This window comes from Salvia splendens, chromosome 8, assembly GCF_004379255.2.
Source record: "Salvia splendens isolate huo1 chromosome 8, SspV2, whole genome shotgun sequence".
NCBI lineage: Eukaryota > Viridiplantae > Streptophyta > Magnoliopsida > Lamiales > Lamiaceae > Salvia > Salvia splendens.
The window spans coordinates 13,726,004-13,737,411 of NC_056039.1; the positions used below are offsets into that span (position 1 = coordinate 13,726,004).

The 11,408-nt window shown below is 40.8% G+C and overlaps 1 protein-coding gene across 3 annotated transcripts; it reads right to left on the reverse strand.

Annotated features, from left to right (window-relative positions):
- Positions 1-750: 750 nt before the first annotated feature.
- LOC121745256 (metallophosphoesterase 1-like) lies at positions 751-4,106 on the reverse strand. 3 transcript variants are annotated; one of them, XM_042139084.1, is made up of 13 exons: positions 3,793-4,106; positions 3,488-3,547; positions 3,226-3,404; positions 2,789-2,924; positions 2,598-2,694; positions 2,374-2,433; positions 2,192-2,238; positions 2,041-2,075; positions 1,899-1,956; positions 1,747-1,821; positions 1,512-1,669; positions 1,175-1,429; positions 751-1,109 (listed from the first exon to the last, which is right to left on the reverse strand). In XM_042139084.1, the coding sequence occupies exons 1-13, from the start codon at positions 3,922-3,924 to the stop codon at positions 890-892; spliced, it is 1,512 nt and encodes a 503-aa protein (XP_041995018.1). In that variant the 5' UTR covers positions 3,925-4,106; the 3' UTR covers positions 751-889. The 3 variants fall into 3 exon arrangements, with proteins under 3 accessions (XP_041995018.1, XP_041995017.1, XP_041995016.1); XM_042139083.1 differs by having other exon boundaries at positions 1,533-1,669; positions 2,192-2,292; XM_042139082.1 differs by having other exon boundaries at positions 2,192-2,292; positions 3,793-4,105.
- Positions 4,107-11,408: the final 7,302 nt, after the last annotated feature.

Here is an 11,408-nt window from a genome sequence, read left to right on the forward strand (position 1 = left end):
TCTTTACCCAACCTTTGATTTTACTACCATTTCTCAAACATACAAAAAAAAACAAAAACAAAAATGGGTGAAGTGAAGAACAAGAAGAGTGCATCATCATCAAAGAGCAACAATGGATTCACATCAAAATGCTCTTGTTTAGTAAAAGAGCAACGAGCTCGCCTCTACATCCTCCGCCGCTGCGCCACCATGCTCCTCTGTTGGTATATTCAAGGAGACGAATAACTTACCTCCCTTCCCTTATATATATAATTAGTTTTCCTTTATATATATCCCTCTCCATAAATGCCACTCCTTTTTCATGTTTTTTTAACCTAGATGGTGATATTCCATTGGGTTTTTTTGGCAAATTGAGGAAGGAAATTGTGTCATTTTTTCTTGGAATTGTTGGACATTCCCATTTCAAGTAAAAGTATGCCATTTTATTACTTATATACTAGTGTCTTTATTCTGCAATAATTCCCCTCCTTAACTTTAAAGTTTTAGTACAATGAATATAGTTCCAAAATAAGATGCAGTTTACAGAATTGCATGTTGTCTACTTGTCTTGATGTATTTCTATGTATGTTGTACTTGTGTACGTAGTTTTAATTATTAATGTAATGTTGTATTAGTCGAATAAATGATCTACTTTAAAATGAAATTTCTTATTATGCTTTAGTGTTATTTTAGTGAAGTGAAATATTAACATATGACATGAAAATGCAACAAAGAAAATTAGACGTCACTCTTGTTTCTCTAATTGTTTGGTAACCAATGAAAAGTCTCAAATTTACTTGGATATAATTCAATTTCAGACCTCAAAAATTTGAGAGACAATGTGATGATATGTCACAACAGACAACAGAGGGCAGCCATTGCTAACTCTAAAACACGGTGGAGTTTGAAATCATTTGTCGATCCAATCTTTGAAGACGAGCAACACGTATAAAGGAACGTTGAAAGCAGCAACGATAGTCACTGCTCGTAGCGCTCGCAACAATCTCCACATTATCACCTTGCCTCTCGATCTGTTCGTTCTACCTAAACCGATATGTATACTCACATCCTCACTCGTCGCCGCCTCTGCATCCTGTTTACGAGCTTTTGACCGCATCACTGCATTCCCCCTGTACATGGGACAACTTCAGTTTTACAAATCTGATTAGTAGAGTGCAAAACAACGTCGTTTTACCTCTCGACCGAGCTGCTCTCGTTCACGACTTGAACCTTTTTGGTTTTCTTGATGAGATGCATTGACCCTTCTGCATCCCACATCTCTTCATACTCAACATTTTCGTCTTCATTTTTCACTTTCACAGCACTGCTAAAGCTTTTAAGCACATCTCGGATAGCAACCATGAGACTACCGAGCTTTCGTACTATATGGACTTCGTTGGCTGGCCAAAGGAGGATAACAACAAGGGTCATTGCAAAGAGAGATAAATACCTGAGACATCCCATCACATTCATTAAATTTCAGAAAAAATTAATAATTATTAGATTGAGTTAACCCGAGAAGAGAATAGAACCATATGTAGATGTGAACTTGCATAGGGAGAAAGCAGAGATTAGTCAGAAGAGCGTCTTCGGGCGTGATTCCATCCGAAACCGACGAATTCTTTGCAGATAGTAGCATAAAAGAAGGGTACAAGTTTCCTTGTTGCCAGCTTACAGTTCCTACAGTATGCTGCATAATTTCATTAATCAAATGCGAACATGGTCCCCGAATTTTATCATATCAAGCCAAGAAATATCCGAGTTTACCTCTGTTGCGTGACCATTGTTATACATATGGGAAACGGTGCATTGATCATGATCATGACCAGAGAGGACTAGTGCCTGGAGAAGCACAAATTAGTTCCTACTCATATTTAATATTATTTCGGAATATATTTCAGTAAAAGTAATAAACATACAGGTCTTATTAGATCCAGTAAAGAATTTGTTGATTTTTCAGTGATATAATTCTGATACCTGCACCACACAAAATAATTGGAATGGTTGTAAAAATGGAACTCAAATACTTCAAGTATATGAAGAAGAAGAAAAGTATCTTACACAATCTCTTGATGATAATCAACACGGTTAATTCGCTGGAGAGTTTATAAATCATGCACACATGAATATTACACTGTTAGGAAGTGACTCTGTATGACACTGGAAAACAGTAAAGTAAAACTAAGGCACGATATATTCGTAAAATGTTTACTTGATTGATGACGGGCGAATATCGGTGGGGGCCACAAGGAGTCCAGTCTGGCCGATATAAAGGGATGTGAGTCAATAAAACCCTTGGCGTAGAAGATATATCTACAAAAATTTAAATAATGGTAAAGGGGGCGTATTCCGTGAACATAAATGATGTGTATAACTTGAATCGTTTTTCGATACCTTTAGACGCATTTTCTATGAAGCCCCAAGTATCTAATGTGAAGTTCCCTTGTGGATGACCTGAAAAGGAAATAAAACAAATACATAGGAAAAAGTCTATCTCAACATACAGGTTAATTAATACCAACAAAAATCAATTCTAAAAAAAAAAGAAGATGCCAAGTTGTTTTACTAGAATATAGCTGTAGCTAACAAGTGATCAAAGATGTGGTGGGGTGACTTACCATCCAAAGTCTGCGAATCGATGGCGATGAAGTCCACTTCTCCGATTGTCAATTTAAAGTTCCTTGCGCCAAATTCACTCTCGTAGCGTTTGATGATCTGAGTAACATAGATGATAGTAATATAGGATCAAAGAGCAAGTGCTATAAATCAAGAACAGTTTGAAAGGGACAAATTTGAGGACGATATTTACCTCTGGCTTTAGATTGTAGGAAGCTGCGTATCCAATGTCGTGGTTTCCAGGAATGTAGTATATTTTTGGTTTTGAGGTTTTCTGAATCATATTCAGGTTGAAAATATGCTTGAAACGACCTAAGGATTCCTGCCATCTAATAGTAAAACAAATCACGAGTTAGGGTTAAAAGTAGGTCCAAAAGCAAACATGATAAGAAGCATCACCAAACATCATCACATAAAGGAAAGAGGGTTCAGGTTGTTTAGGTCTCTTATCTCTAAAACACACATACACCAAAGAGTAGTATCATATTTGGACTAGCTTTTACACAACAGGGAGATAGCTGTCGCCAAAAAATACAAATACAACGGGCATACATTTAGATAGTACAAAAGTGAAATCCGATGCATTTGTCGCGTGATAACAACAATAATGTTTCAAGATGCCAAACTTACTCTTCATCGGACAACCTATCGCTCCCATCAAAATAATCACCCAAAAACAGAATGACATCCGGATTGAAGGGCAATACAGAGGAGAGGAATGCCCTGCGCATGTACAAATCGGCATAGAACTGCACAACCTCCAGAGCAAGTGATTTCGGAGCGAGTGGAAGCGAAGTTTTATCCATTAGCTATCAACAAAAGAATGGTCAATCACTGTGGAACAGAAACATTGCCAAGAAACACAATCCTTTTCCAATGAAGGATTGATTACCTGAGGGTCTGTAATCACAGCAATTTTCACATAGCTACTCTGATAGTCAACTCCAATTTGCTGAGATATTCAGAGATTGCAAAAGTCAGATTTCATTCTTCTCAATTATTATCACTCACACACATGAAAATAAGCAAGTGCATTATAATTCTAGCAAAAAAAAGGGGCTTAAACATAAGATCACTGAAAAGAGTTGAAATCAAATGAAGAAATTGAAGAGCTCCATCAGAGTAGAAGATCTAGAGCTAAATCCAGAAGGTCAAATTAGTTTGAAAGATGATTGAAAAGGGATAAAATTAAATTACCGGAGAGAAATTAGAAGGGCGTTGAAGATGAGGCCAAGAGCAAGTCCACTGGGAAGGCACCAAATACGCCAACCACTCTCCATAGAGTAAATTCAGCGCCCAAAACAAGCTCAGAAACACCGTCAATTTCATCCTAATCTTCAATTTCTCCTAATTTCTTAGCTCATCTTAACTGTAGCTTGCATTTCAACTCTTTTCTCGGCAACTCAATTTTTTGAATATTTTATAATGTACACAAGCAACGATCTGGAGAATTAATGGTGATTTACAGTGCAGGTGTTTTTGGGGAAGCAACAGTAAATACTTTCCACAACTCCCATATTTTGGATATATATACTGATTAAGCAATTTAGAATTTTGATGTCAACTGAAAACTATTTGGAAACTAAACTGTTCCAGTTGTAACATTATAAGATCTTGTAAAAATTTACCACTACTACTTGTTTAGGAAATAAATGCTATATACACTACTTTCACTTCAATTTTATAGGAGTAGAATTTACTACTACCTTCTCTATTAAATAAAAATAAAAATGCTATTTTAGCTTCTATTTTACTGGTACGTATGACAACCATAAAATTCACGCCCCATTTATTTAATTTACTACTATAATTTTATTATTAATGTGTATGTGGACGTTGTGGTATAATAATTAGTACAGTGCATTAAAAACTACATTAACAGCATAAAAAATATATATTTGTTGCATTAATAAATCTACATAAATCATGTAAGCATAATCAGTAAATATAATAAACATAGTTGCAGATAATAGAATTTTTTTACCTAGTTTTAGAATTATTTCAGAAATATAGTTATAAATCTTTATCACCATTATTATCATGATTACATCATTATATATTTATTTAAACAAATTTGTAATTAAGTTGGTTTGTGTGAGATTCAATATGTATTTCAGTTAATAATTTAAAATTTATTTTTATATTGATATATTAAATAAATCTATGTATAAAAATTATATAATCATCATCAAATATAATAAATATATATACACAGGATATAAATTTTAATTAAGTTCAATATTTTACAAATGTAGTAAATCTATTATAATTATAGATCTTCATAATCATATTTATCATGATCATTAGGTCATTATATATTTTTTAAACACAAAATTTAAATCTTCTTATTTTATTTATGTTAAATTTAAATAAATTAAACATTGGTCATAATTTATTCTTTAAACTATTTTAGTTTATCTCACAAAAAATGTCATATTTTATTTTTTAGAAAAAGTTGCATCTCACATCTATCACCCAAGTGTAAACATCAATAGTAGTACGAAGAGAGCCATTTCCACTACTTTCCTTCGATTTACATATGTATCCTGAATTCTGTAGGCCAGTGAGTGTTTAATTTGGACGAATAATTTGATCACCAATCGAGGATGTAACCAAAAGATGCGGATGGGTCTTCAAATTCAAAATCACAGGAGTATGTATAACAATTGAATCAATTTGTCAACAACAAAATTGATAATCATTAATGTGTAATACAATGGCATCCTCAAGCCAATCCATAACTTGACTCATGGTAGGAGGCCTCTCCATCGCATCCTGATTCAAACACAAACAAGCAATCTCCACAACTCTCCCGCATCAAACACCTCCCCTCCCTCCATCACCCACTTCACCACCTCCCTCCCGGCCCATCACCAAAAACGGCCTCTTCCCCGTCACCACCTCCACCCCGAAACTATACACATCCCCCCTTACCCCAGCGTCCCCACTGCCTCCGTCGTCACATGCGTCCTGTACGGCGATATCACCCTCGCCAGCCCGAAATCCGCTACGTGCGCCTCCAAATTGTGATCTAGTAGAATATTGCTGGATTTAACGTCTCTGTGCACTATGCATTTCTCCTGCATGTGCGCCACGCCGCTGGCGACCCCCCGCCAGTATCTTAAGGATGCGAGGTTTTCGTGTCTCGATGTGGAGAGAACTTCCAGCTCTGCTCGGAAGTCTCTCTCCATTAGGTCATCCGCAACGCTGTCTCTTTTCCGTCTCTTAACCGTCTCATCTCTTCACTATTCATGGGTCCCACTGTACTTTTCATCTCATCTTTTAACTAAGAGACCACACCTGCAATCCTCCATCTCTTAACCGTCTCTTAATTATCTCATCCCTTAACTATTCATTCAATTTTATTTTTTATTTTTGTTTCCAACAAATTCAATTAATAAAAACACACTTCATTAAATAAAATAAAATTACAACTTACAATTCTAAAAAAATTTAAAAAACACATAATTAAAATCCTAAAAAAATATTAAAAATACATAATTTAATTTCTTCCGCGCACTCTATTGGTTGCCAAAGTTTGCTCAAATATGCTCCATTAGATCATTTTGAAGTTGAGCGTGGGAGGTAGAATCACGTGTCCTTGCCCGAATAGACAACCGATCTTGCATAGACGAATGCACTTCACTGCGAGGCGGACTACTTGAGGTAGAGCTTCCCGGGGTTTCAGGGTCGAACCAATTTCCCACCTTAGGTCCTTCGTCGGCGACAATCATGTTGGGCAAGATTATGCACGTATACATGATGTCGACCATATTCTCCATAAACCACGTACGAGCCGGGGCTTTGATAATGTTGATGCGAGCTTGGAGAACCCCGAACGCTCTCTCCACATCCTTGCGAGCAGCCTCTTGCTTCTGCGCAAAAAGAGCATGTTTTTCGTTCACCGGCCTGTTGAACGTCTTCACTAAGGTTGGCCACTTCTTGTAGATGACGTCGGCAAGATAGTACCCCATTTTATACTGTCTGTTGTTAGCGATGAAGTTGATGGTCGGTGCTTTACCATTCAAAACTTCGGTGAAGAGGTCAGATTGGTTGAGCACGTTGACATCGTTGTTCGATCCGGGGACCCCGAAATACGCATGCCAAATCTATAGCCGGTAGTCGGCAACGGCCTCGAGTATAACGGTGGGGTAGGTGCCTTTGTGGCCGCTCGTGTATGACCCCCTCCACGCCACAGGGCAATTCTTCCATTGCCAATACATGCAATTGACGATGCTAATCATCCTGGGGAATCCGTGCACTTCTTCATGAAGTCGGAGCAGAAACTGACAATCTGTCGTGCTTGGCCTCCGGAGAAATTCATCGGTGAAGGCTGCCCGGACGCCTTTGCAGAAGTTTATCAGACACATTCTCCAAGTGCTTTCCCCGATGTGCAGGTATTCGTCGAACACATCCGCCGTTTGTCCAGTAGCAAGCTGACGGATTGCTGCAGTACATTTCTGCAGCGTCGTGTGACTGGGACGGCCAACGGCGTCGAACCCTTCTTGGAAGAACTCTTCCCGGGCTGCCAACGTATTTGCAATGTGCATAAATAGCCGTTTCCGCATGCGGAAACGGCGACGGAAGTAAGTCTCTCCCCATACTGGGTTGTCACAAAAGTAGTCGCGTACCAACCTTGCGGCGGCTTCCTCCCGGTTACGATGGATGTAAGTCCGGGATCGTCTTGGAGGAAACGCGGCTTCCTCCTCCTCCCGACGTCGATCTTCTGCTAGCGATTCTTCTATTATGCGACGCATTTATTCAAATGGATCTATAAATGATTTAAAGTTGGGAGAAGATTAATGTTTTAAGATGAAAATTAGAGAGGAAAGAGAGATGGATGGAGAAGAATAGATGTGTGTTTGTGTGTATAAATGAGAATGGAAGATGAGTATTTATAGAATAAAAAAAGAAAAAAAATTACCGTTCAACGGTAAAAAACGGTAACATTACCGTTATAAATTTTTTATTTTTTAATTAAAATCGATTTTTTTAAAAAACAATGATTTATTGCGTCAGCGTGATGACGCCCACTCGCGGGCCGGCGAGTGGGTGTCACGCCTAGCGCCAGCACGCGCCATGTGGCGCTGGCGCGTGGCGAGCTGTCGCGTGAGCCGTGTAAAAATCATGGATTAAATATGCCCGGTCAATGGTTTTGACCAAAGAATAAATGTGACGAGACATTTAATTTTGTGAAATTAAATGATATAGCGTCGATCTACATTTTACGTAGATAAATGTAGTATATTCACTTTCTCAAATCCGATTTCCGGTGAGTGAGAAATAGTGGATTAAAGTTGGGCATAATTAGCTTTTAATTAAAGCTTGGAGCATGTGCTTAGGGAATAATTAACTAGTGTTAATTATCCCACATTGGAAGATTAATACATCTTTAATGTGTTTAAATTAAGTGACTTTATGTTACTTAATAATTATAGTGGATCAAGATGGGTGAAAAAGCCCACACGCGCGCACACGCGCGCCGCCGCCGCCGCCCGCCCCGCCCGAGCCCGAGCCCGAGCCCGTGGGCGTGGGCGCGGGCCGCGGGCCTCGGGCCCGGGCCCGGGCCCGATCCCGATCCCGATCTTGGGCTTGGACTTGGACTTGGATCTTGGTCTTTGGGTGGTCTTTGGGCTTGGGGCTTGGCCCAAACTATTCTTTTTGGACCACCGCCGAGTCAGCAATCCAAGTGGCTTGACACGTCGTCAAGCGAGGCACAGTCACGGGTGCCACGTGAGAAATCCACACGCTCCACACACGGATGGCACACTCCTGCCACACGCCTGTAACCGACGTCGGTTACGAATTGGCCATGATGAGCCTTCAATGGCTGGTTGACCCTGCATGGTGGCTTGGCCTATAAATAGGCTAGCCATACCACTGCATTAGGACACAACACATACAAGCATTCTCTGCATAAGCTCTCTCCCTCTCTCTGCATTGTCTTTCTGTCGAAGCTCTGCTCTCTCATCCATCCAGTTCGCCAGAGCTCTAGTGATTGCGGTGCTGCATCAATAGTGACGTAGCCGTTTTACCTTTGGGGACGACACGCCAAACCGAAGAGCACTACCGGGGCGTATCTCGTCTTGCGGGAAGAGGCCTCCTCGACTCGGCTAAACTTAGTTCACGGTTCTTTGTTTCGAATTCTTACGTTGTAATTTCATTTAGTTCAGTTTCACCTTTTCTTTCTTTTGGGTTGTATTACGCCCGGTTTTGTTATCTCTTGTAATCACCAGAAACCAACAATCGCAAGACGAGATACCTTGCCTTTGAAGGGATTTGGACCTTTTAAACTGAACGAAAAACTTTCGAAACTTAAACCTTTGCTGGAGATGTCGACGGAATCCAACACTGCTGCTGCCACCACCACCTCCGCCATTCCCTCCACCATGGCGACCACTGGACCGGTCAACACTTCATCGATTCCCTCGATGATGCCAACCCCCGGCTTCCCAGCTGCCTCATCCACCGTCCCTTGGGTTTGGGACAACCCCTTCGGGGCGTCCACTGGTTCCACCTTTGGTGGTTCGGTTGGTTCCACTTATAGTGGTTCCTTCGGATCCTTTAATGGATCGAGTGTTGGTGCCTTCGGGCTCAATACTGGTGTTGGATCTTCCGGGATCAACACGAATGTGGGGGGCACTATGCCCAACACGAATGTGGGGGGCACTATGCCCAACACGAATGTGGGGGGCACTATGCCCAACACGAACATGGGGGGCTCTATGCCCAACCAAGTTGTTGGCTCCTTCGGGGGCAACGGAATTGGTTCCTTCAATGGACCAAGTGCGGCACCTATGGCACCAAGAATGATGCCACCCGCTGAGAAGCCACCAAAGTTTGGAGGATCTGACTTCAAGCGGTGGTACCAGAAGATGTTGTTCTACTTGACAACATTGGGCGTCGCCAACTTCCTCACGGAGAACGAGCCGCCCGCACCAAGCGACCAAGAGACTAGGCTCGAAGTCATGGCAGATTATGAAGCTTGGAGGAAAGGAGATTACCTTTGTAAAAATTTCATTCTAAGTGCTTTAGATGATAGTTTGTACAATGTATACTCCAATATAACCACATCTAAACAAATGTGGGAAAACCTAGAAAAAAAGTATAGCATAGATAATGCTGCAGGAACGGAGCAAGTTGTAGCTTCCAAATTTATGGACTACAAAATGGTCGACTCTCGACCCGTCATGGAGCAAGTCCAAGAGCTCCAAATGATCATCCACTCATTAGTGGCTGAAGGGATGACCTTGCCCGACAAATTCCTAAGGTGCACGATCATTGACAAGCTCCCTCCAAGTTGGAAGGACTTCAAGAGTTATCTCAAGCACAAGCGAAAGCAGATGACCCTTGAAGACTTGATCGTGAAGTTGCGCATCGAGGCCGACGTGCGCAAAAGTGATCAAAAGGCTAAGGGATTCACCCCAAATGAAGCCAAGGCCAATCTGTTGGAGCGGGGCGGACCCTCCAAAAAACGCCCTCGCCCAAACCGTCCAAATGACAAGGGGAAGGGAAAGCAGCCTTCAAAGAAGTTTGAAGGCGACTGCTACAAGTGTGGCAAACAAGGCCACTTTGCAAAGGACTGCCGCAGCAAGAAGAAGAAGCCGGCTGCCCACGTCGTTGAGAAGGAGTTCAAAGACTGGGATGAAAACGACCTCATTGCTGTGGTCACTGAAGAGGTCAACCTTGTTAACAACAACAATGGTGGCTGGTATATTGATACCGGCGCTACTGCACATGTTTGCTCCGACAGGAGCAAGTTTGCCTCCTACACTGCTGTCGAAGGGAGGAAAATCAACATGGGGAATCAAGCATCGTCCGAAGTCCTCGGCGTTGGCAACGTGATTCTCATGATGACGTCTGGCCTAACTATCACGTTGAAGGATGTGCTGCATGTCCCGGACATCCGCAAGAACCTAGTGTCAGGATCAATACTAGTTAATAAGGGGTTTAAACTTGTATTTGAGTCTGATAGGTTTGTCTTGTATAAGTTTGGAAAATCCCTCGGAAAAGGTTATGTAACCGACGGGCTTTTCAAGCTTAGTGTAGCAACTCGCAGTGTTGCAAAGCCATTGGCCAATAATAATAAGGCATCTACTTCCTCTTAATTGACCGAGTCTTCAAATTTGTGGCATTGTAGATTGGGACATGTAAATTCAAAAGCCATTAAAAGATTAGTGAATTTAGATTTACTAAAGGCTAATGAAGTGGATAATCAAGATAAATGTGAAATTTGTCTTGAAGCAAAAATGACTAAGTTGCCATTTCACTCGGTTGAACGAAGCACAAAACCCCTTGAATTAATTCACACGGATGTATGTGATTTAAAGATGGTGCAAACTAGAGGTGGTAAAAAGTACTTTATCACTTTCATAGATGATTGCACAAGATATTGCTACATTTATCTTTTAAGAAGTAAAGATGAAGCAATAGAGGCGTTCAAAAATTATAAGAACGAAGTTGAAAATCAACTTGGTTGTAAAATCAAAATGATTCGAAGCGATAGAGGAGGAGAATATGTAGCCCCGTTTGAGGAGTTATGCAACGCAAGTGGTATAATTCATCAAACAACTGCTCCATATTCACCACAATCTAATGGTGTTGCAGAACGCAAAAATCGAACTCTAAAAGAGATGACGAATGCACTGCTTCTAACTTCAGGATTACCACATAACATGTGGGGGGAAGCTGTTTTGACAGCCAACTATATCTTGAATAAGATCCCTCTCAAAGGAAAAGATGTTACTCCTTATGAGTTGTGGAAGGGAAGGAAGCCATCCTACAAATACCTCAAAGTGTGGGGGTGTTTGGCA

Bases quoted from the DNA above. Each gene is read 5' to 3' on its own strand.
- LOC121745256 (XM_042139082.1), bottom strand. From the start codon at position 3,924: ATGAAATTGACGGTGTTTCTGAGCTTGTTTTGGGCGCTGAATTTACTC. The intron at 2,925-3,225 runs GTAAGTTTGGCA...TTTTACTATTAG, and splicing joins GATAGGTTGTCCGATGAAGA to ATGGCAGGAATCCTTAGGTC. The intron at 1,957-2,040 runs GTAAGATACTTT...TGTGTGGTGCAG, and splicing joins GATTATCATCAAGAGATTGT to GTATCAGAATTATATCACTG.